General features: G+C 42.3%; 1 protein-coding gene across 2 annotated transcripts in view; it reads left to right on the top strand.

The window, feature by feature from the left end:
* The window catches only part of nrxn2b (neurexin 2b), a 506,666-nt gene that overhangs the window by 177,771 nt on the left and 302,202 nt on the right, over positions 1-26,693 (top strand). The window contains exons 6-8 of one of the 2 annotated variants that reach the window (XM_070929958.1): positions 9,179-9,223; positions 16,870-17,031; positions 25,637-26,075. In XM_070929958.1, coding sequence (XP_070786059.1) covers positions 9,179-9,223; positions 16,870-17,031; positions 25,637-26,075 — 646 coding nt within the window. The remainder of the gene's footprint in view (positions 1-9,178; positions 9,224-16,869; positions 17,032-25,636; positions 26,076-26,693) is intronic. The other variant, XM_070929959.1, reaches the window with a different exon arrangement.

Raw genomic sequence — 26,693 nt, forward strand, 5'->3', positions numbered from 1 at the left:
CCAAGTAACATGATCAGTTGCACTCAGTTTGTCAGCTTTTATTTCATTTAGCTTTTCTATTGATTCAATGCTGTTGGTGCAAATCTTCCACGAGTATATACAGAAGTGGTAAGCAGGAACTTTTCTGCACCATATATTCATGCATGTACACAATGCAGTTGGAGCAGAGCGCCATTACTCGGTGACAATCTGTTTTTAGTAGCCATGACTACTCCACAATGTAATAAAACATTTGTGAAAGAATCACCTGCTATGCATGCCAGGGGAATGTTTCAACCGGCTGCTCTGTAGTTGACTATAGTGTAGATTTTGTGGTGACATTTGCAGGACCCATTAACTCGCCTCTTCAATATTGTCCATGGTTTGTTGAGATTATAGCAATGCAATGCCTTGATGCCATGCTTTCAATCTACTAGAAAGATAGGGATACAGAAATACAGTAACCTACTGTGTATAGTAATGTATTCTTGGAGGGCTAACTTTCCATGTTGACGATCACTGGAACGATCCGAATGGCCTCACATCACAAAGGCCCGTCTGTGCGTTTAACAGGCACTTGCGTCCCACAGGACACCGGCGGCAGTCGCAGGAAAGATGAGACACACACTGGCAGGGGAGAGGAAGTGTGTGCTTGAATGTCTGCATTTTTGTTTGTTCACGAGAAGTAGAGAGAGTGAGAGACTGATTGTGTGCAATGGAGAGTGGGAAGCCGAGTGCAGTGCTGCTGTCGGAGACCAAAGGAATATCTGAGTGTGGAGGGGGGGGGGGCGCACTGAGAGAGAGACAACAGTTTGTTCTCGACAACGGAAAAGAAGAACATAAGCTTTTAATTCCCAAATGTGACTTTACAACTAAAAGATTCAACATCCACTGTGTCACAGAACTGGGCCAGTAGCTTAGCCAGCATCTAGAGAGAGACCTCTGAACTCAATATCTCTCTTTTTTCCCCCCCTTTTGTTTCACTTTCCTCCCTTTTACTCTCTCACCTACAGTATCATCTGCCCTTCTCTTGTCTCTGGCTGTCTCTCTCTTTCTGTCTACCTTGATGTTCTTTAAGTCTCCCCCACCACCATCCATGCACAACTCCTTTCCATATAATTGGGCCTTGGATGCAGCTGTTGGATTCATGAATGGATCAAACCGAAATTTCTTCATGTTCTTTTAGTGCTAAATGCACAGCCCAGAGGTGCAGCTGCCGGCCCAGATTTCGGCTGGAGAAGGCGAGCTTTGATCTGCTTCAGTATCGAGTTCACCAAAGGTCATGTACAGAATTATAATCTGTTATGCATAGGCAGTGACCGCTATGAAGCATATCAGAATCCACTGAGGTATTGCAATTTTGAAAAAGTGGATTTCTTTAATTTACTTAGGGACTACACAGCCTTAAAAATCTATAGGAAAAAGGCATATATAAATGTTTGTTTTGCTGTAGCCCAGATTGATATAAAACACCAGTGATTCAACCTCTAAGAAACCTTCATATTTGCTGTTTCGCAATCCCTTGCTGACAGGAAGTGTGTTTTACCTACCTGGCAACAGCAGTAGGGCTTTACTTTCTTTGAGTAAACAAAAGCAAAGCAGGGAGATGGCATGAGTCACCATAGAATTATGGCTATCATAGAAAGAGAGAACAACACCACCGTTGTTATTCCTTGATGTTTTGATTATGCATGGCACAAGAATAGAAGAGTAACACCACTGTGCAAGGGGAAAACCATGACTTTCAAAGTTTGGGTCATTGTGAACCCACAGGCGTGCATGCAGCCACTTATGATAGCGGAGGCTCAAGAACGCCCTCGTAGTCAATAATGGATAATAAAACTTAACACGCAGAAACTTTACAAGCAGCAAGACAACATCAGATAAAAACCAATAAGGCAAACATAGTTATTCAGTCGAGCACACACACATAAACACACCCCATCCAATTCTAAACTTCTCCTCGATGCATGTCTCACATACAGAATAGAAATCAGTGCTACATTCAACATGCTGTTCTCACGCTATGCCTGCACGCGCCCTCGCTGCTACTATACGGTCGTTACATAGAGAAGCAGGCCAAGCCAAGGAACGGGAAACCTTTGATAACAAATTGACTTTCCACCCGAAAAAGAGTGTGATTTGAAAATGAAAAGCTGTCACAGCTCAGTTGCTGTCATGACTGAAAAATTCATCAGGGGGAATCATTGTCATTTATTAGCATTGTTAGATCGTCTGCGTGCGGTGTGATCTTCTAAAAGCATTATTCCTTTTGAAAATTCGGAATTTCCAAATGTACTGTTGCGTTTTAAACCCTTCATTCATCGTTCAGTCGCTGATATGTTGTAATCCCTGTTACTAAGACATCACCATATTTTAGAATTATGTTTTAAGTGGCGGGGCATGTTGGGGGAATGATCACATTTATTTCATACGAGATGACAGAATGAGAACATCAACCCTCCCCCTTCAATCAATACTTGATGCCTGGACGCACCCCTCCTCTCTCTTGTTCTTTCTGTCTCTGTCTCTCTTACTTGTTCTTCATCTGTTTCTGTAAGGCATGATCAGCTGCAATTACCCTCCCTCCTCCATCAGTCCGTCTCTCCTCTCTCTCCCCTCCCATCAAACCTTCCTCCTAGAGGCAGCCAGAATTCCTAAGAGAGAGCCAATCAGTTCCTCTCCCGGTCCTCTTCCCCTCCCTTCCTCTCTCATTTTCACCCTGACTCTCTTGTCCATTTTTGCTAGCAACTTGTCACTTAGCAACGGTGCCCGCTATGCTGTTGGGCAGTGAATCGTCCCTGGCAGTACTCCAGTAGATGCATTAACCCTTTATGCATACAACAAAGTCCTCCAGTTGAACGCGATGATATTATTGATAAGAATGCCTGAAAGTCCTGATTTACTAGGTAGCAAGATGTAGAAACCCTCATGTCTTGGTCCTAGGTCCTGCTGTATATGCAGGGACAAGTACAACAAGATAAAAATGATCCAATTGTGTTGAACTACTGAGTGAAAGTAACATATTAACTTAATGAGTGACCGGTTTAACTGTTTTACTCTGGAACCCTTGGCCACCCCACACACACACACACACACACACACACACACACACACCTTGTGGATTAGTTCCTACCATTCACACGTTACAATTTCACTAGCATTTATTATCTATGATATATATTCCAGCATAATGTGTTTAGCATAATGACTGATTGAACTTCTTGTGGCCAAATGCCAGTTTTTCCTACACATATAGCAGCACACTTTAATGGTGACGATAGGCATTGCTATTCCAGGCAGGCTGGGGTAGTGGATTTGTTTGATGAACATAATGACATGCTAACACCCCTGTAATCCTTTTCTCAGTTTACTGCCAATGACATTTTAAGTATTCCTAATGTGCTTCAGCCATGCTGAGAGGAGGTGGGGGGTGGGGGGTGGGTGAGTGGATGTGCGTTGAGGTTGAGATTTTTTGTTTTTATTTAATTTTTTTCCCCCCCTGTGTTTCTCTCTCCGTGCTGATCAGAGGTCAACACCTCAAGCACACACACTTGTAAGTTGCCCAAACTACAAACATCTCACGCTGAAAAATCGTCCCGGCTGTTTGAAAGCAACACCGAGCTCAACAAAAAAGCTCATTTGCATCACATTTCCACCGCATTAGCATATCCGCCCGCGTTCCCACACTCACTCACTCATCAGCCTCATTTGCCACTACCTGCTCCAGCACTTTCATGTTTATTCATCCCTCTGTCTCGCGTACCTATAATCATATAACAAATCTCTGCGCCATTAGCACATTCACACAGGTGGAAACAGGTGATAAAATGCTGTCAGAAACAGGTGAGAAATTGAGAAGGAGATTATGGGAGAGCACATGGCAAGTCAGCAGGGTGAACGACTTAGGAAGAGAACGGGAATGTCAAAAACCTGTAGTAAAATAGCACCCAAGAGAATGTTTGGTCAGGGATGGGAAAGTAGAGATGGGGATGATAGGAAGCACAACAGAAAAGGAGAGAGAACCATGACCATCTGCATTACAATACACACTATGTTCTCCCGTCATTTTCATGCACTCACACACCTATATAGGAGCACATGCACTCACACGCTGTTTGTTTACAGACTTCTCTCCACCGTAATTGCAGTGACATTTATATTTGCACCTGAAGCCTGACTGCCAGTTTCCATTACTTGGAGCCAGATTTAGAAAGAGCTGAACTGGAGTGAATGGCGGGTGATTGGAATGAACGTGGAACCAAATGTACCTGAAAGAGCTATTTTGAATCGCAGCCCAGCACCCCTACATCTGACGGGGTCACCCGCAGAGTGTCTGTGTCCCGGAGGAACGCCTGACACACCACACATCCAGCAATACCAAGCAAGGCACATAAATGTGTATGATATGGATGATCTCACTCGTCCAGCCAACAGAAATTGAATTTATACTTACATGCTTACAGCACATACTGAATTTTCATACGTCTCTAATCATTAATTCAGACTGTGAAAGTTTCGCCTGATGACAAATAGCCCCCATTCCCTCTCCTCCCACCCCATAATACTATTCCACAATATCAGTTTCATCACTTATTTCTAAAGGCCCAAATTGGAAATTTATAGGAGAATGGTCATCAGTCTTAGAACTTTCTCAGCTACAGTGATAAATCTATCTGGACTGGGGATCTTGCCTCCACTGCACTATCCATTGATCATTTTCACAGCTTTGTCATTAAATATTTATTCAGCTTATTCTCTGGTGGCCGCAGTTCAGTAACGCCCACCATGACGAGCGTGTAAAAGATCAGCAATTCAACAAAAACATAAATTGACGTCTTGGCCAAACTCTGGCTGGCATCCTGCAGGAAGTGGAAAGAACCACATCCACCGTTTCACCAATGCACAGCTACGAAACGCAGATAGTGAATTACCATGTTAACAGTATTAGCATTAGCTAATTTCTCCTCTTCTCCTACCCCATCCCCCATGGGGCCCTTTGAGACAGATACAGCACAAAGTTGTTTGTTTGGGCCCGTGGTTGTTTACATGACTGGGAGCTTTACCCTCCATCAGCAAACATCGGCGTTCGCAGCCTTCGTTTTCCCACATGGGTCAATTACAAAGAGGGTGATGGGCTGTCACAGCAGGGGCTCCGGGCATGTTGGGTTTGAGGCAAACTAGAAAAAAGTATGGTGCATGAAAGTAGAAATGTACTGTAAGACAGTAAAATTAGACATACAGTAAGGGGTGAGCTGGTCTATTTTTGCTGCTCTTGCGTTCCTACTCTCTCTTATGTACTAGAGTTGTTTATATCCAAAATCCCTGGACAGATTTATCTTTTGGTACTCTCAGTTGTTTGTCAGTCCACTATATTTTGTCTAAACTGAGACAATTTGGCACTCCTGGGATGCTTTCTATGAAGGAAAATGAAGGATTCATCTCATATGTATTTGCTAGTGTAGGAGATGTTGTGCATTTGCCCTGTATCCATCCTGCATTAGTGCTGCACACACTTTCTTCTTGAACATCTCGGAGCAGAATAAAAATTGGGAACTCATGAGAGACACCCTTTAAACCAACTAGTTACCAGACCATTCTGTCTACCATTTGATAACAAAAAATAGAACAAAAGTTTAATTTTCTGCACGATTGATCTCGACAATGGAGCACCAGTTCAGCAGTACTTACAGTTCTCAAGCCTGCAGTAAAAAGTCTGTCTTGTAAAATAGCTGCGCCTCTGGATCTTATACACATTTACTTTTACACATCACTTGGCTCAATGGCTCAGTTCACTAGACTTCTTTCAAGGCAGGCAGTTTATTCATTTAGCACTTTTTACTTACTCTTCAACTCATGACGCCAACACCCTATGTACACTTTCTTTGAATGGAATGATAATTATGGTGCTGATAAACTTAAACTACCTTAATCAAGACACCGCTGTAGATAAACAAATCAACATGTCAAATGCAAGTCAAAGTCACAAAGAAGGAATGTAACAATGAAACAATGAACAAGAAATAATTAAGTTTGCATGTTCATTGAATTCAGGTTTTAAATACATTGGTTCCAAATTCATGTTGTTTGTTGGACAGTTGATATCCATTAGTCTGCATGTCTTAGCCCTGTAGACTTAACCCTGTATGGACACTTGCTCAGGAAAATCGAAATAACACTGTCCCTCTTTCATATACTGCTTACTCACAGAGCTACGTAGACTGGTCTTCACTTATTACACACGATTATGCAGACACCACGCATGCAGAAGTCCAAACGCAATCTCTGCCTTTCATTTCCACCGCCCATCTTTTCACCTGCTGCCATCACTTTATCGTATAGTTCCAAAGATCATCGGCAATTTTTTGAAGGATACATTTTTCACAACCATCCCAGGGCTGTTCTGTAAAAGACCTGATAAGTGAGTGACTGACGGAGATAAGTTCAAAATCCAGACATCAAATGCCTACGAGGGATCTGAAACGAACAGAATTCAAAACGTTGCACTTGGTAATCTCTCATTTCTTCCCCTCCGCTGTATCACAGGCCGTCCTTCAGCGAGTTTGTTGAAAAGCCCACAGTCATTGTCACCTTTGTAAGGGTACATTTGTCTAATTTAATTAGTCATTGTCAGGTTCCCAGTTGTGTGGAGCTTCCTATCATGTCCACCCTTTGATGTATCAGCTGTTGTTTTTGTAAGCTCCGAGACATGGGAATGCAGCGTGGTGTGGATATTCAAATTCCCACCCACCATTGAATCGTGCCTACCTTGTTAATGGATTAACAGGAGTCATTAGACAAAGTGGATGACTGGTGACAGCGCTTTGGCGTGACCCCGGATCAAAGAGTGGGCGTGCGTGAAGCTTCAAATCCGCCAGTTTTGCGCCATGGGGAGGACTTTGTTTATGGCTGCCACTTCAACTTAACTCCCATACAGATGGCAAGAACACATAGTAATCCGTCCCACACACAAACACACCCACAGTACTGTATCTACTGTACATACTACAGGGACAGACGTAGGGACTCGGACAGCATTTCAACCAAATGTGGACCCCTAAACAAGCATGAAGCATTGGTGGTGGCAGTTTCGATCTTACACATACATGTCAACTGCCTGACTTGGAGCCTTTTTGTGAATTCTTGTGATTGTAACAAAATCTGGTCTGTCTTAATTTTTTTTAATTGGAAAGTTCCCATTCCCAATGAGTGCAACCCCATAGATTCACCCTTCCCCAAAATGGTCATGGTCTCCCTCAGCAGCTGACGATGTCAACTTTCAGATCAAGATATAAGATATCCTCCAGTTGTCCACTCCGTCCTGAGGGAAAACTCAGGGCAGATCTCAATGATAGATCTTTTACCCTCTCACTGCCATTTGCCAACTTAGAGCCATAATGCCACATATACAGCAAAGGCATGAGACGGCATTTTAAGATGGAAATTGTACACATCCTGTCACTCTGCAAATAAACAAAAACAAGGTAATACAGATCTTTGAAAAAAAGTGCATGGGCAAGTTTTATAGTGAACTGAACGTGGCTTGGACTAACAACCGACGCTTGAGGAGGTGTGAACCGTGACGCATTCACGTACTGTTGTACCTTCTGAAGTGTCTTCGAATAGTGATGCGTTCACTTGGTGTGCCAGCTGACATATAAAATACACCTTGGGGGCTTGCCAGTTTCATCACGTGCAGAGAGTGGCCACCAAATTAGGCTGAACTGAACTTTTAAATCCAAGCGGACACATACAAGCTTTTAAACAGGAAAAAAAAAAAAAAAAAACTCTTCACACACAGCACCTAACATATGCCAAAGTCCCTCTTTGCAGGACCCTGCTTGACCTAATGCTCGTAATGAAATTGTTACTGTTTAACTGAACTTCAGTAACATGACCTTGTCCAAAGTGAGCTTAACTACTTAAGCTTTGTTTGGCCAGTGCATTGCAAAGCCAAGTTCAGCCTTTTTCTCCACTGGAGTTTGCAGGCCTGATATAACAGTGACATGATGTACAAGAAATCATTGAACGCACAGGGGACAGACATGAGATGCGTGACATGGTTCCTTATTTATTGATGGCTTTATTTCTCTTTCATGTTCTTGTTTGCATGCCCTTCTCTTCACAGGGACTGCAAGCATTGCTCTTTATTGTAGAAATGACTTGAAAATAAACATTTCTCTCTCTTTCAGGACGCTGCAGATACCAGGACCCGCAATGAACTTCCTCTGTCCTTCTTTTTGCCCTTCTCTGTCCCTTTCTGTCATGTTCAGGACTATGCTAAATCAATTCTGTTTTCCTAATTCACATTGCTTTCACATTTAACACTGGAAATGCTCTGTAGCTTTTGTCATAATTGTCCATTTTTACAATGCAATAATTTCTTTTTGGTTTTCTCTTGCATATATCACAGTAGCCCCTTAATGAATACTTGGGGGAATTTTGCTTAGAGATTTGCACCTTTTTCAAGTCATCAAAACACGATTGGCCGCCGCCCAGTACTAAAGAACGCAATTTTGAAATGGACTAGACCCTGCCGCCAGCCAAGCCCGCTGACCAGATTAGCCTCTCAGAGTGAATACTTACACTGATGTACTTTTCCCTCATTCCTCTCCCCGCTCTAAACAAACATCCCCATCAAAACTACCCAAATCCCCTCTGTGGAAGTTGATTTGCTAACTCTTGTCTCTTTTACTAACAACAAGCTTCAGAATTCTTCCAATTTGATTCTTTTCATTGGTGGATTTTCTTTTCCCTTACCTTTTATGATTTCAACGACTAACACTGTGTCATTCACGGAATGTGAACCATCTGTTGTTTTTCTCTACTTAACTTGCGACTTACATACTAACAAATGTATTGTTATCCTTTTATTACTTTAGTTTTTTTTTTATGATTTTATTTTTTTAGGCTACCCTTTTAGAACAAAATAGTTATACAATTGCTTTCTTTATTTCTTTATTTGGATGTTTTACTATATAAACAATAGGGAAAAGATACATTCTTTTAAATTATATTTTACTATTACATTTTGCTTAGAATCGAATCGCCAGTTAAAAGGAGAAGCTGGTTTTGCAAAAGGCGATTTTCTTTCTTTCTTTTTTTCTTTCCCACTTTTTTGGGGTTGAGGTGTGTTTTCTTGAGTTTAAGGTTTGTCATTATTTTTTTTTCTTTCTCCTCCCCCTGTTTTCTCCTGAAGCACGCAGGCATTGGACACGCTATGGTAAACAAACTGCATTATATGGTAGATATCATTCTAATTGTCTTATACTTTGGTTTGCCCTGGGTTTTCCGTTACCTCTTTCTATTCTGTTTGCCTTACTGAAAGTACAATCTGCCATCAATTCCAAGGTAGCTGAAAAACTCCACCTCTCTGTTTTTCTTTTAGCCCTCTCTCTATATATATGTTATTGCTTTTTTTTTATTGCCATCCAGTTCTCCCCTCCCTGTAAAGAATTAACGTATTCATCCAAAGAGGTCTGCCCAAAAGGATATAGAAATTATATAAATTTCAATTTTAATTTTTTATTTGTTTTGCTATTTATTTTCTGCCCCTTTTTATTTGGTTATTTGTTTTTGTTTTTTTTTCTTCTTTTACTTCAAACACTATCCGTATGAAGAAATAAAGAATCATAATGCAAGATAATTTTTTCAATTGAGCATTAGAAAAGTATTAAGAGTTTACTTTTTTGTTCATCCCTATTTCCTTTTCTTAGACGAACCCTATGAAGTGAGCGTACACAGCAGAGTTCTCAAGCAGACTATTAGTAAACTATGGCAACTCCAGTGAGAGGAAGTAAAAAAGAAAAAGCTTTTTGTTCATTAGTTTCCCCAACTTTTCTACAACATAAAGGAATGGCCCCTGAGGAGACCATCTTCCTGCGTTGCCTCAGTTGGGCCTGTTTAGCCTGTTGTGGAGCGACCTGTTATCTAGGCTTGCCATCCTGTGGTTTATGGAGTCATGAAGAGTATTTACAACTCTTGATTTAGTGGCCAAAGCCCTCGCAGTAAAGTAGGCCTCAAATGAGGGCTTGATCCCATTAGTGGCCTTAGGCTGATTTATGATCAAGATGGAGCTGTTCCCAGACCTGCACCTGAACACACACACACACATACACAATTAATAAAGTCTTCCAATGTGGCAGTGGTCCCCTGAACTGGGTTGCCGAAATGATCAAACCAAGAGTACTGATGGAAGCTCATTATTGAAAAATGAAATGGCAATTGCACTTTTATGAAGCTGCAAAGTGGGGGACGTTTGCCAAAATAACTTGCAGATGCTTATGTTTAAGAAATTAGGACCCTGGCTAACACCTTACTGGGATCTAAAAACTGTTGTGTACTATGTGTACTGGTAGACCACCCTCAGAATGTAGTCGTGATCAATCTTACTTGCTTTCACTGGACTTTCTAATCAATAAATGAAGCTCTCTGCCCATTGATGCAGACCATAAATGGAACTGCCTGGGAAAATCTGAACTGTGTGCGATCGACCCCTCATTAACACTAACACTAACTTATATTTCTTATACTTTACTGGCCTCACCTGCATGATGAGACTCGACCCCTCCCCCACCCTTCCCAATCTTTTTTTCTTTGGTTGTTTTTTTTATATAAAGATTGCATTGAGTATATATGTATATGTATATATCATGGCTAACATATATACATACATATATCAATTGTCCTAATATAATCAATATGGCCATAAAACATGTTAGCCACACCCTCTTGCTGTTTTATTTATTTGAATTTTCTTTGTTTTATTTTATCTTTTTTACTTCTATGAGTTTAACTTCAAAATTAACTTACAAAAATGAATAACGACCTCACATCATATCTTGCTGAAACAAAAAAATAATAATAAAAGGGGGAAAAAGTAAAGAGGGGAGACAGACTTTCATTTTCTGGGTGAATAGAGGATTGACGCCTCAAGGAATGAATCTGCCCAATCCATCATAACACTTGAGTTGGAGAAAACTGTTGTGAGTGTGCGGAAATCCACTGTATCTGGTAGTGACTCACTCAGTCTTGGCTCAGATTTGACAAACGTGATGAAGCAATTTTGAGCTCAGAATCAGAAATACTGTGGTGGAAATTCTAGCAGAGGCATAATGAGAACTGCAATCATGACTGACGGCCATGTCCAATAGCATGGAGGGCAGGGATAATAATAATTCAGTATGTCCTACCATTGGAATCCTAACTGCTCTATTCACCAAGACAGGAATGTCCTCTCTCCCCCCCTCAATTTTCCCTATTCTTTAAAAAACCCTCTCATTTCCGTTGATTCCATTTGTGATTGAAGACATTGGTCCCATCCTGTCCCCACTCCCACCTCCAGACTGACAGTATCCAGTGGTTGTATCCCTGCACCCTGTTTGCATGTGTCTATTGGCTAGAACGTCTCCACATCAGCATACTCACAGGGTGTAAATGCTGCTCTAGCCCAGCGCGTGTCAGTCTGTTGTACACGTGTCTAGATGGATATTTTTCTGTTGCATTCTTGTCCAAATAGAAACCTCAGCATTTGAAACTCTCTTCCTTTCCCATCTGTCTGGTTGTTGTGGTGCCCTGCAATTACATTTACTTCCCTACTACTTCCCCATTTTTCTGCATCTTGCCAAATGGTTTATTTGTTTTTTTTTGTTTGATAGTTGGTCTCTCTGTGTTGTGTCTAATGGAACCCCCCTCCACCCCCCCCCCCCCCCACCCCACATTTTTTCTGTCATCTTTCCATTGACGTGCATGGCTTGTGTGTCACCCTGTTAGCTTGGATGGGTTCATTTTGTTTCCTCTTACCCAAAACAAACCCTTGTCACATGAAATAACACATTCAGTCCAAATCTGGACCTGGTTTGAGCAATCAAATTGCAGAGGACTTTTAAAGAATCCTCACCTACTCTGATCATTTTGACTAAATTTACTAAAACAGTGTTACTAATCAAAAACCTTTGTTGTAACTGTACTAACAACCATTTTTGTGTCTGACTTTCCCTTACTTACAAAAGTACTAACCGATTTTGTTCACCCTCCAACCCTTTTAACTCTTTTCGGCACAAAGCTATAAAAAAAAACTTCCGCCCTCTCTCCCCCCCATCCTCTTGAACACTGCTGCCAAAACAACATTCGCCCCAAGCTTCCCAACCCTCCCTCATGTCTTTACTAACCTAGAGATGTAGCCTAGTTAAAAAACGAGTGGTTTAGCTCACCAAACTACCATTTAAGTCCATATTTAGTGTTGAAAGGCCGACTATAAATTAGCAATTAATACACGTTGACAAGCTGCCAGACACCCATTGAAAACCACCTCTAAATGGGAACCCCTTCTTTCCCTTCCTTCTTGCGGGTCTGGCTTTGACCTGCGCTATTGTGTGAAGTTTATTATGATAAGTTTCTCATGTGAGCCTTCAGCTGTATCACGTAATATATCACCTCCAAAATATAACACATTTTTTTTCTCCCTGCAAAAGAATCAAATGTAGTGCCAACAAGGGTAAGTGATACACTTTCAAGGTAAGCTTGTTGCCTCCTCTGTGCATGGATTATGATGTTAAATATATGAAGGTACTGATAGGTGTCCGTACTTAGTCAGACTGTGCTGTGGAAGTCGGAAATTGCTGACAAAGAAACTACCGACTCTCAGTGAAAGTAAAGATTGGATGCTCCAAATCACGGCTGCCTTTGGGAATTGAAGAGAAGATGTGTGCACAGCGAGAGTGCTTCTTAAAGTGTAAAATTCTTCTTCTTTTTTTTTTCTTTCAAATTGGGGATATGGCTAACATAAGCTTCAAGACTCGCTTTGATACTTCTCCTCAGCCCCTCAATACCACTTGGGTTCATTGTGATGCACTTCTTTAGGGGCTGCTGTACTTGTGTTACCTTCTGCTCACTAATTTCCCTTTTTTTTTTAGTTTTACCCTAGTCAGCACATAAGTTGCTACCAGAGTCCTCAAAATCAATAAATACAGCCGTGATAGTCCTCCGCAATGTGTTGGAAAGTGTGCGCAAGTGTGTAAGTTGTACATCTCTGCGGTCAGCGTAATCCTACAGCACAGTTGGAATCATGTTGACCCTTGTTTGCTTGATGAGGGGGCGATCTGCTTCACGGAGCATTCAGTTGCCATCAGCCTGCAGTCATGGAGCCAGATATGGTCAATGAGCCAGTGACACGCTCAGGCCGAACACGCCGCGGGACCTCACGTAGAGAACAGCTCTAGTGTCACCATACACTACACGTGAAGCCCCATTAGAAAACCTTTGTTGTTCCGTAGGTAGTTGTTGGTTCACGAGCGCTTCTCACGATTATAATTCAGAGCTGTGTCAAACACGTCACAGTATATTCAGCTGTAAACAGCTCCGATCTTTGTTTCCTATGATATCTGAGACACACAGTTCAGCGCCGACCAGTCAGGTGTGTTTGGTTTCTGTGTGTGCTGGGCTAAAGAAGTATTTGAAAACCAAGGGATCCAATAGAAGCAGCAAGAGGGCTTAGAAAGGGTGCTAGAAATGTGGTTTTTTTCATTTATCAGGCATTGTTCTTAGATTATCACACAAGGCTATGTTTCAAGACTGTGATCACACACGTTTTTTTCCAGGCCATATTGTTGCATGCGCTCAGGTCTCTTAAAGACGTTTATACCCAGCCAAAGAAATCACAGTTGTTTTCATACAGTAAACAATGGGATATGTTAGTGAAAAAAAATGGGGGATAAGAAATACAAAGACATCACGTAGCTGTGCACGTTGCAGTATCCCGGCGTAGGGCGTGTGCTCACCAACCCCGGCTGTTCTGGATGTCCTCATTCAGCACTGCTTTGCTCCTGTCCCTTCAATTACTTTGAATGCATTCACAATCAAGCAAAGACTGAAACAAGTGGTATGTCACTTAGCGACCTGGATCCAACATCTCAACAACCATTCATTTTACCTGTGGGCTATTATTGCCATTACATATAGAGGAATAACAGAGGGAGCTAATGCTGGAGGTGCGCCAGATATTACCATGTTTTATCAAAGTGAACCCTTGCTTTCCAGTGATGCAAGTGCTTGTAATGTAACTCAATGGGATGACTGTGCTGTACGGTTAAGACTAGCTAACTGGAGAATAATTACAAAGTTACATCAGAGGAAACACTTGGATATGTGTTTTGTTTTTTTGTTTTTTTTGCACTAATAATGCATGTACTAAGTTTGGGTATTTGACATATTGTCTCTGTGGTGTTTTTACTGCTGTTTAGGTCCAACCTCTGATCACACAATGAATCAATTAATATAATGTGATTGCCCCAGGCACTGCATACATTAAAAGCTTTGATGAACCATTTAAGTGTTGGGATCTCGGATGATGGAGAGGGAAGGACAAAGAAGGACAAAACAAACACATTGCTAATCCCTAATTTTCCCTCTTTAGCTGGAAACTTTATAGGTGTCTGGCAGCTAGCCAATGCTAGTCCCTCACGGCCCCAATGCACATCCTTCCCTAAAAAAAACAACTCTCCACAAAATATTTTCCCAAATCCAAAGAGTCTATTGGCCAGAAAAGATGTTGACGTTCTTCAGCCCTTTAGTCAACATTTTAATTTCAGAAACTTAACAGGTTATATCTCTACCCTTTAACATCCATCCTTTCTCCTTATTTCGAGAAGAGGTCATGTGTAGATGGCTTTGGCCAAAGTCCATAGGCACATTTTAAATGACATATGCGTTGCGGCCCCCTTGTTTCTCCTCCTTAGCCACCTGTAAGGTTTCTCTCGTCACTACGGGATAAATGAAGTTGCCCTGCTGAAAGCGCCACCCGAGATCTTCAAAGATGATCCCCGACACACCGGCACTGTCAACCCGCAGATTCTTCATGGCAGATACATCTGGCCAATATGATCGCTCTTTCTCACCAAGTAGCAACAGCAGACATAAAAATGAGTTGCCCTGTTAAGAAGGGAAGTACGGAAAAAAAAAAAAAAGAAAAGAAAAGAAACAAAGTGGAAAAAAAAAACAGTCAAGAAAAAGAAGAGATGAGCACTCAGCTGGGGCGACTGATCTGTCGAGTGCAGTTGCTAAGGTTTTCAGGTTTTAGAATGTTTGCTACCAAGGTTGTAGACCTGCACTTCATATTGACTTAAAGCCTTTTGTGTTTGTTTGGTTTTGTTCTTTGTCATTTTGCTTCTTTTATTTCAGGACAACTGCTATTTTTGCAGATTGAAATCATTCTTTTGTGTATTGCTTAGAGACAGATAAAATGTGTGCTCATAGCCTGCTATTAGTGCAAAACAATGCTCTTCAAACCCACAGTAAACAGTATGTAGTGTCTCAAGACCCAACACGCAAGATGATTGCCACATTCCAAACCTTATTGTAAGTGACAGAGCAACTGATATAAAGTTTGACCTCAGATGATAGGAAGGCAGCTTGTGCAAGCATCACTTTTCAGTGTGAAAAGGCGATGAAAAATAGATGCAGTGCTGCATTTAAGCAGGGTACATTTGTGCAGAATAACATGTTGGATCAGACATGAATGCCTCTCTTTTGCGCAGGCCAGCTCTATTAGGGTAATTAGACAATAAATTGCTCACTAACTGCAAAAATCCCTCCCAAATCAAACAGCATTATTTGGCAGGATGTCTGTATACTGTGGCAGCTTAGTTGTGGCACTGATAGCAAATACAGCCATGATGTAACACATTCCAGATTATACATTCCCAACGATGACGACAGTTTGCTGCGTTGCAATGAGTATAATGTAAAGATACAAGGTTTTTATTAATGATGACTCATGGAATGTGGAGTGGAGGACCTTCTTATCCTCTTTTGACGTACATTCTAATCTAAATTGAGCATATCTTATGTGTCATTTTATTCACTGTGCAGGTATTCTTTAAACTGACAGGGTAGGGTCTGGTGTTACATTTAAAGCAGCTGCTTCACCTCATCGTGTCACACCAGCACGAGAGTACGCTCCACACATGCTGTTAAATTTAGGTTAAAACTCATTTTTTCCAGTAATACGAGGGTATTAACTGAAACATGACTTAATATTACAGACATCAAAATATCATTTGAGCGAATAAATAAATAAATAAACAAAAAAAGACAATCTCAAAGCAATCTCACAGAAAAGCCTGGAGGTGCCTTAAAAATGTGCCCTTTATGCATCTGTTTTTATTTATTTATTTATTCTTTGGGGTTATTAAGTCTTGTTTCTGCACTTCAATCCACACTATCTCATACCATCTGCTTGCGGCTGTGTGTTTGATTCCACTCGGCGCTTTCTGCTCTGTTAGCGATCAAACGTGCAGCACAGGATGTGTAACCTTGCACAAAAGGTGAGACTTGAGGCAAGTGAATGTTGAAAAAGGGATTTATTTTGACTAGTTCCCTGAGTGAGGACTGGCTCAGCAAAAGGAAGGTCGCAGAATGGCCATGCCAATCACAGGGAAAGCCCAGTTGATAGTTTGAAAATAGTGTGAGATCATGTTTTTGTACTCAGCTTCATGTAACGTTTGATTCAGTGCATTTGGTTTCGGCAGCATATTTACAACCTTTAACGTGCACCTAATCCAGCGTAGGATACAGTCAGAGCCTACTTTTGCCATTACTTAACTAAATCAGGATTGCGATTGGACAGTGAGCACAGCACTGTTCTATGTTCTCTTAGCAACTGCACTCTAGAGTGAAAGCCCCCAGTCTGACTGGCACCAAAGCAACCAACCAAGCGATACCACTTAAGAGACGGCCCTGCCTATCACTGGTGTTTAATCCACTTTCTTCCTTGTTTTTCCTCCTCATTCTTCTAATTTCTCTCCACTCTCATCACTCTCTTATTTCTGTCTGTCCCTGCTCTGCCTCTCTGTCTTCTTTTCATCTGTCTCTTTTGGGCCATGCCTACGCCAGGTGACCATCTCAGTGGATGGTATTTTAACCACCACTGGTTACACCCAGGAAGATTACACCATGTTGGGCTCCGATGACTTTTTCTACATCGGAGGGAGCCCCAACACCGCCGACCTGCCTGGATCACCAGTCAGCAACAACTTCATGGGCTGCCTCAAAGATGTAAGTGGCTCCGTGTGATTGTGTCGTTTTGTATGTGGCTGATCACACATGCAACCACGTACACACTCTTCTTTGTACTGTATCTCCCTGTCTTTGTTAGCAATAGATTCTGACTGCACCAGCCCGCAAGTGTGTGATTAGTTTAAAATGTCAAGCTCAGCTGTGTTGCCTCATGGCAAGGTGTGGGCATTTTTTGCTTACATGCTTACATCAGCTGAAGGGTGTCTCCAAACTATTAGTGAGATTTTCAGTTCCAAACAAAGTAGCAATGAAAAAAAAAAAAAAAGAAAATCATAAAAAGTTGCAGTGAGAACACACAACATGTTCCACTGTGGTATAGTGTCACCCTCACACATACTCGCACACAAACACATTTGTGTTAACTGACACAGTCACTTGAGAATCATCAGTCAGTGCAGATATAACTCCCATATTTGAGAGTAGGAGGTGTCAGACATACAGTATCCTGAATCTCTTTCAAGTGTTTATTTCCCCCATGGTTCCTCATTCTCCTCCACACCACACTGCAGGCCAAACACATCCGCAGGCATCGCACACGCCGCCGTCAGATGGCAGGAAATCACAAACAGCCAGATTCAGATTTATGCTCGTATGCATGCTATGCATACACTAATACACAGCCACACGCAGTCATGGATGGATATGTAGAGGACAGTTGCCTTATAAAAACTTTATTTCTTCAACTTTGACAAAAAAAAAGACTTTTATTTTCGCCAGGGCTTTAATTCATGGCTTAACAAGCTGTCAAGAAGACCAATCACAGCTTAAAGTATTATGCCCTTGTAAATGTAATGACTTGTATAGAGGCGACGCAACATGGTGCCATCGCATTTCCTCATAAAACCACGCTGATTGAATAAGTAATTACTTTTGCCATCACTTTTAATGGATCGCGCAGTAATCGCCCTATCTCTAACTTAATTATGCCTGCAGAATTACATTTTCATTATTTGGGTTGCTATCGGAAGGATCCCTAGTGGGTCTTAAACTTCCCAAGGCGTTTAACTATCCTCTCTCTCATCAAGACAAGGCTGGATTTACAGTCAACGTACAGACGGAGCACGGGGACGGGGACGGGGACGGGGGTGAATGGTAGAAAAACAGAGACAATAACGAGAGCTAACAGCAACAAATAGAGGTGAAAGTGAAGAGGCAAGGCGAACAAAGCGCTGCAAAAGGAAATTCAGGGCAGATGGTTGGAGAGCAGAGCATTTACGTTGGATGGAGTGAGCAGCTAAGCGAGAGCAGATGATGCTGCAGTGAGAAAATGAGGAGGAGAAATAGCCGGAAGTGGAGGGATTAATTAAATGTGCAAGTTCAATATGTATCGTATTGAAGAGAGAAAATCTTTCAAGGAATAATGGAGTAGCATTTCAGCTACAAATTGTGGATGGATTACACAATGCAGACAAAAGTACGAAAAGGAAAGTTTGGAGGTAAAAGTGAGATATGGTTGCGATGGAAGGGGAATAAGTTCCAGACAATATCCAGGAGAGAAGCGGTGTTAGTGTAAACATCAGGCGTTGGCATTCATGTTTGACCTTCTGCCAAGGGCTGTATTTTCCATTGAGCAGCTTGGGTTTGGGTCAGCACTGCAAAACATGTCTCAAAATGTTGTGCAGTCAAGTATAGAATCTTAAAATCTTGTTTTCCTCAAATCAAGGGAAATGCTTTGAACAGCATGAGGCTGTTTTGCCTAGTTCCTTTGGGCCTACTGTAGATAGAGGATTTTAAGATTTCTATATTGTGCTGTTGACTCTAGGTTTAGTATAATGTGGTACCAGGTGTGTGTAGCCAAGGTGAACAGTCTATATATATATATATATGAGTTGGGTTTACTAGAAGCTGGAGAAGCTGGTTTTTCCTGGTGTTTGAGTCTTATGGGCTCACCTTTTCAGCTGCGGTCAAGCTCTAATGACTACATCAGCTCAACTGGGCCAGAAAGGTAACCACGCAGACAGAAAGGCACTGAGAAAACCTGCAATGAGAGTAACTGAGAGGGCCAGGTAGAGTTCCAGCAGCTGAAAATGAAGAGGAAAGTAAGTGGTTGGGGGGGGTAGACAGCGGCGTATTTCATCCTGTGCTAGTTCAGTGGCACACATTGGATTATCAGTGGTGTTATGGTCCGGGGCAAGGCTTTCATGCCGCCACCGTGGTCAAACGCCTTTGATACGCTTGGCCAGTACCCTCCAGGCAGCAAAAATCCAAAGGAAGAGCACAGCAGAAGAAGAGTAAAAAGGCACCAAAAGAGGCACTGAAGCCCTATGAAGTTTTTATTTGCTGTGTGTGTGTGTGTGTGTGTGTGTGTGCCCATACGTGTATGTGTTCAAAGTCACCCACATGCTATGATCATACACTGTGTGATGTATGTGTGTGTGTTTTCTAGGCTCCCAGTCACAGTGCTTGGGTGTGAAATTGGGTCTCTCTGCTCCTCAGCCCCCGAGTGTCGTTTCCACAGATTCCTCTCTTCTGCACGTCACCATCTGTCTCTCCACCACAACCTCCGCCTCTCCGTCTCTCTCCCAGACAGTGACCTTGCCATCGCCCATTTCACACTCCTCCCTCCGTGTCAGTCTCTCTCTCTCTCTCTCTCTCTCTCTCTCTCTCTCTCTCCTTCTCTCCCCCCTCATCTTCCCTTTCTTGGGGGCAGTTTTGTGTAATTAAGTCCATGGTAGCGCTGTTGGTACGCCAGCTTTGCCATCCTGACGGCCAAATTAAAAATTGATTTCTTCGACTGATTCCATGGACTGGATGAATGCACTCCCCCTCCTCCTTGCCCTCACTCTTTCACTCTCTCTCCCTTCCTGCCCTCCCAACTTCACATCGACGCTCTATCTCTTCGTCCGCAGCTTCCACGTAGTCTCACCTTTGATGCGCGATAAAATCTTCTTGAGTCAACCGTTGCCCCCTGTCACACTCCACCTACCACAAATCCACACTCATCTGAAACATTGTAGTTGGAAGGGTGTTGCTGCATAGCCTGCCATTTGCTCTTTCCAGTTGTGCTTCCTTATCACCAAGGCAACAGCAATCAATGCAATGTATAGTAATGCAGAAAGTACATCACTACAACTGTTAGCAAATGTCACTAAAGCTGATAAATATATACAAATATTTGTAAAATTACTTCATATTAACACCTTGAGGGATTAGTTGGTCATCTCCACTCTTTAAGAAAGCTCAGAAAAGGCTATGCTCCTTAAGAAAACTTAAGAGCAATGTTTACAGAGGAGCAATAGAAGCCATCCTGACCGGAAAACATTACAAATTGGCATGGGATGTGCACAGCCAAGGACCAGAGACTTGCGTGTGACTAAAACCGCCCCAAACATCATTGGTACCCATCTACCGAACATCAGTGATATTGGTGAGGTGAGGTGCCTGCGTTAGAGCCGGAGGGATACTAAGAGACAACACCCACCCCAGCCACAGCCTGTTCACCCTGCTGCCATCTGGCAGGTGATGTAGAAGTATCTGGTGCTGTACCACCAGGCTCCACAGCAGCTTCTTTCCCCAGGCTGTGAGACTAAATTCATCCCCCTTACTGCATCAGAATTAATAGTTTTTGTGATGGTTTTTTTTCCTCCTGTGTTGTTTTTGTGTGTGTTTAGCATAAAGGGACTTTAAACGTAAATCTCGATGAAAAATGACCATTAAACAAAACCCCCTTGAAAAATACTATTATTGTTGTACCGCTGACCCTCAGGGTTTTAGATTTTCAGACTGTTTCAATGACAACAGAAGTCAATGGAGTCACCCCTGAGGTAGGCTCTGGCCATGCGTTAGCTGTACCGTTAAAACAGTGCGAAAGCACAAGTCCCGGTCCATGTCGGCTCTGCTACCCAAGTCTGTAGTGATTATCAAATCAAAAGAGGGGACAAAGACTGTGTTGCTAGACATGACTAACTCTGCTCAAGATTTCAAAGATTTTAAAACATTTGACAGTGGTCTTTTTATTAGTGGACGATGCCAGTGAGCTTCTGTGCAGCGGGCGATTTGGCTCGTTAGATGAGTGGTCGAGACCTGCCCTCCCAGTACTGAAATGGACACGTTACAAATGTCTGTGTAAAGCCAGACAGCCTCAAGGGTTTGGAGATATGAAAGAAAAGCATATGGTGTAGATGCTGAGTCAGCACTTGCATTCCACACAGCACCTGCCCCTGACTGAGATGCAGATTGTCCGGGTCCTTTGTCTTTTACAAAGGCACAGATTATTTGATACACCTTTCAGAATGGGCCCTGCCGGCCTGACATACTTTGGTGCTCCCACGCATCGCTCTGTCCCTCTGTTACCCTCGTCTTCCTCTCATTTGTCATTCACCGCCATCTTCTCCTGCTTTCCTTACCGCTGAACACCTCCACCACCAAGTATTCTCCCACTTTCTTTTGCATTGCTCTTCTTGCTTTCCTTTGACCCTGGCCTGCTCCTCTTATGCATTTGTATTCTTTTGCTAGGGACCAAGCACCAACTTTCGGGTCTGAAAAGTGAAGCCACTTAAACCTGCATTCTTTCTAATGGTTCCAAAAAAGAAGTCAGATTGTGTAGAAGTCTATCACAAAATGGCCATACTTCTCACTTGATTTATTACATTTTCCTGATGGGTTTATGATCTCATTCTCTAGTTTCAAGTCTTCAATACAGCATGATGTTCATTATGGTCCCATTTACAGTAAAATAGACGATAAAGCAGGGTATGCTTTAGGGCGGGGCTACCCTGTGATTGACAAGTGGCGTTTCGTTGCACCAAAAGACATTCTGCAGTCCGGTGGCGGGTATAGGCAGGCATGCAAAGTGTCCTCGTGTTTTCAGATCCCTAGCTCCACCCACTCATCCAAATATGGTCACGTCCGGTTCCAAAAACCAAAATGCCAAAGTCAAGGCTTCAAAACGGTCCTCCACAAACCAATGGACGACATCACAGTGGCTGCGTTCAATTCTTTTATACAGTCTATGCTAGAAACACACTGGAAGACTCAAGTGACTATGAAAGGGTGGCTTTTCACACACTTATTGACTGGCTAATGCGGCGTTTTCATGTCTTGCCCTTGTTAAATTGAACATGCTAAACAACAAGCTGGATTTGAGCACACACACTAAAACAAACAAGGACAGCTGCTTGGATCAAACATAACACAAAGCTCTCAAATCTACATCTACGGAAAGATTAAAGGTTCACAGATGATCTGAACTGGCCTAGCAATAGCAAGCATATTCGCCATGTGCCACCTGTCATCTCAACTTGTGAACAAATTCTGCTCTTGCTGAGGATCACTATATCCATAGCCAATCACAGCTGACATTATAGAAAGCCAATTCTGGCTGCCTGCCTTCATTGTTGCTCTGACTGGTGACACTTTGGATTGCATGAAATCCCTCTGACATTAGAAGTGACGTCAATGACATATTGAAAGCTGTCATGATAATCGGCCATTGTGCTTGTGATGTCCCATCGCTGCCTAATCAACTAGTTGGAGCACACGAATGACTAAGAGACCAGTTATCAGAGAAATGCCTTGTTTGGTGTTGATTGTTATGTTGAAAGACTTTTTTTTTTCCCCACATCAGATCCAGCTATAGCTAGTCTTCATGTAAATATGGGTTGTTCACTGTCTTGTATTACTGGCAGATGTCAACACTAGTCCATATTTAGATTTAGAGTCTAAAGCCCTGCTTGCAGCCCTCTAGTGCCTAATCAGAAATGTGTCTTTTACATTTAATTCTCTTTTATTCACTGTTGACCTTTTAGATCAGTACCAAGTAGTGAAGATAATGCTAGAGGAAAGCTCATGCAGTTTCCAAAATCAAAAGGCTCATCCACTTGTGACCACTAGCGTTTAAGTTTAAATTTCATGGCAAAATAGAATCTTGATATTTGTTTTATACGTGAAATTTTAGCCTGGATGTTTGTGCTAAGGAAAGGTTACGGTTAAAATTAGGCTTCGTCTTCAAGGAAACACAGCAAACATAATGGAAATTTGGCCATCATCAGTGTCATCGTTGATCCAAGTGTTAATCAAGGGGACATTCTGACCTAACCAGCATCATCAGGGATCCTCCTCTCAGGGAAACACTCAATTTTGTGTCAGTTTTACCTTTGCTAAACACAATAATTGGTCCCGATCAAAGTTTTAATGGACTTATTGACTTATATCAGCAGAAAAACAGATATAATCATGTTTGATGTAGTTGTGATTGTATTGACTGGGGACATGCTAGACCCCCTAACCCTCTGAGTCTATAGGAAAAGAAAGAAAAGAAAATTCACTATAGGCACCCAACACTAGCTTAGACTTGGGCTGTTATTCAAAATCAGTCATTAGAGCCACATTGCGGATTCTCACTGGCCTGGAAGTCATCTGGAACAGCATGTTTTCTGTTTCATCCTTTCCCGACATGCTATATGATCCTTTGTAAAAAGCAGAACACCAGGCTGCATTTTTGTAGAAACAGAGCAGCGTGGGTAAACAAAAATAAATACCTGAAAATAAATAAAATAAAAATAAATCTTCTCCCTCCTCCCACTGCCTTTTCTCTCTTTCACCTACCCCTCTCTTTTTCTAACACCTTAAGCCAGGCGAGCTCACGCTTTATTAGCTGCCAGTTTTAGCGTGATCATAGCTAATTACCAGGACTAATCGCTGCTAATGACGACATTATGAGGTGTACAGTACATGTGGCAGCATGGCCAATATAGGAGAAAACCAAAGGAGGCTTAAGTTCAAGAATAACCCGGAATATCTATGTTCTTGTGGTTCATCCTGTGCCTGTGTGTAGGTGTGATGTTTGACAGAGACAGGGCGAGAGAGAGGAAGAGGTAGAGAGAGAGTGGGAAAAAATAGGTAGATTTCAGGGCGTTTGAAAGAGATACTGGGAAAGACAATGAGGAATGACAGCAACAGTCTGGTGAAATTAGACAGTCAAAGTCAAGAACCAGTACAGTGAACCACGCCGCACAAGACGAGCCTTTCAGTGGTTCAAATAAGAAAACGGATGACAATTCAACATTAATTCTTCCCCGTTGTACTTGGGATAAGCAGAAGTTTACAGGTATAATTACATTAGCTGTGTATTCTTTAAAAAACAGAACATTTTTTATTCTGTCGGTGGATCCAGATGTAAGTTGTGCCTAATTTGACCCTTAAAATCGACTCCTGGTCTGCAAGTTGATCTCCATAGTCGACCAAAAGGTCATCTGGAAGGTAGGAAATCAATATAAAACCGTATGGTCTGAATTGAAAATGGCGTGTAATAATATCAGTTTACAGTTTGTAGTTAACAGGCTAAAGCATGGGAAACTACTGGTATGGCACTTCCTTTTGTCAAAGAAGTGTTGAGCTTGAAAGCCAAGCTTTCCCGTGCCTTTACTCAATTCAACAGAACTCGTCTGCTGCTGGGATCAAACCTGGGACTTTACAATAACAGGACAATCTTCTTAACCTCGTAGCTGCGACAGCAGCAGAAAACAGAGATATACATGTAGAGAAGGCTTCTTTTTGCTCCTCTGTTACCTGTCAGAGAGATGTGTGGGTGTGTGAGAGAGCATGCAGAGCGCTACAGTAGGGTGAGAAAACACACAAACAAACAAATGCAAAGACCTCGGCTGCTTCACAGTATTACCTTGAGGATGGCCTCTCAGAACGCTGTCTACAGAGTGTTCAACAAACAAAAGGAAAACTAAAACTATGAAAGACAAGGATAATTTACTTTGCCTTTAGCACTTAATCCATTATGAATGCACACAGTGAGGCGTAGACACACACTTTGAGCTGAAACAATAGAGCCGTATTTCATCAAAGGCTGTCGGAGACATTTGCATTAAGGCTGTAGGCCACATTCCCTTCTCAGTGCATTTGAATATCCCCTGGAGCCTTTTAATGTTTTCCATTTGTTGTGCATATATACTGACATTTCTGAGCTGTGTTTCTTTTTTTTTTGCACAACAACAAATAGTTTGTGCGCTTTATGGATTTGACCAAGAGTTTAGACAGGGAGGATCAGAGCTCGATGCGCTGAGCGTGTTGTGCTCCCACACAAGCCCCGACAACACTCATAGACATCAGTAAAGTCAATGAAAGCACGCCCCTGGCAACTCGCTGGCCCCAAGTGGTTCCTCAGTGTTTGAAGTGTGAAGGATTTCCTTACCAAATCATGAAACATCAGTAAACTGAGCACTCGTCTGACCTACATTTCTTGTTTGGGGATCGTGGTTTGGAGATGGAAAGGCAGCTTCTGTAGTGTCTTTCATCAATGTTGGTCTCACACTGCTGTTCAAGAGAACGTTATGTCTCTCATTCATGTTTTGATTCATCATTTCCCCATGCTGACAAGATTTCCCAGCAGCCGGTATAACTGACACTCGAAATTAATTTGAGCTATTAGGATGCATCTGCAGGCTCTCAGGATTATGGACGGAATGTTCTTCTCTGCAGCAGCTGCATTTTGTTTCGATGATATGGGAAAGTCCATTTTGAAATAATAACCCAGTTCTAGAAGACATATTTAAATCCACAATCTCATGTCGCCACCACTATTTTATACAGAATTATTACCTTGTAACCACTTGCCCTCCTCTCTGATTTCCAGGTGGTGTACAAAAACAACGACTTTAAGCTGGAGCTGTCGCGGCTGGCCATCGAGCGTGACCCTAAAATAACCCTGAACGGTGACCTGGTGTTCCGCTGCGAGGACGTGGCTGCCCTGGACCCCGTCACCTTCGATACCCCCGAGTCCTACATCTCCCTGCCCAAGTGGAACACCAAGAAGACGGGATCTATCTCCTTCGACTTCCGCACAACGGAGCCCAGCGGCCTCCTGCTGTTCAGCCACGGCCGCCCTCAGGGTCCCAAAGAGCAGAAGCCCGGTAGGGAGCTGAAGACCGATTACTTTGCCATGGAGCTGCTGGACGGGTATTTGTACCTGCTGATTGATATGGGCTCGGGAAAAACAAAGCTGAAGGCCAGCAACAAGAAGGTCAATGACGGGGAATGGTGCCACGTGGATTTCCAGAGGGAAGGCAGGAAAGGTGAGGGGTGCTTTAAACTTTTAAACTGATCTAGAATTTGACTTGAAATTTGAATTTTTACTGCAAACTTGTTGAATGATTATTTATTCACATTCACCTTCCACATGTACGTATCAAGAGGCAGATTCATGTCAATCAGATATGTGTTATAATAATAATAATATTCTCAATCAGTCATTTTGTATTCAGGTGGTTCTGTCTGCCCTTTTACAACGTGTCAATGATTTCCTTTGTGTCTGTTTCTTCTATGGACTCAACTGAAAATACAAAGAAAACTATTTTAAAAAATACAAGAAATAGCTCTTCACAACCCACAGCCCCGACTGGCAGCCATTGGCCGTTATTTGCATTTTTTGATCTATTGATATTATCACTGCACTCTGTGGCTTCTCTAGGCAGCAGATTGGACGAATTCACTGGATTAGGAGGACTCAAGACAGTGTCACAGATTTTTCAGGCACAGGAAAGGCGAATTGGCTTTGACATTTGACAGTCTGAAACCGTCTGGCTCTCCATGCTAATCCAAGCACTGTCGAAACAAAAGCCAAGAAAGGGTCACATGTACTATTATTGATGCATCTAGTGGTATTCGTTCGTGTACGTTTATTTTTCATACCT

Source organism: Enoplosus armatus, chromosome 23 (genome assembly GCF_043641665.1).
Source record: "Enoplosus armatus isolate fEnoArm2 chromosome 23, fEnoArm2.hap1, whole genome shotgun sequence".
Lineage (NCBI taxonomy): Eukaryota > Metazoa > Chordata > Actinopteri > Centrarchiformes > Enoplosidae > Enoplosus > Enoplosus armatus.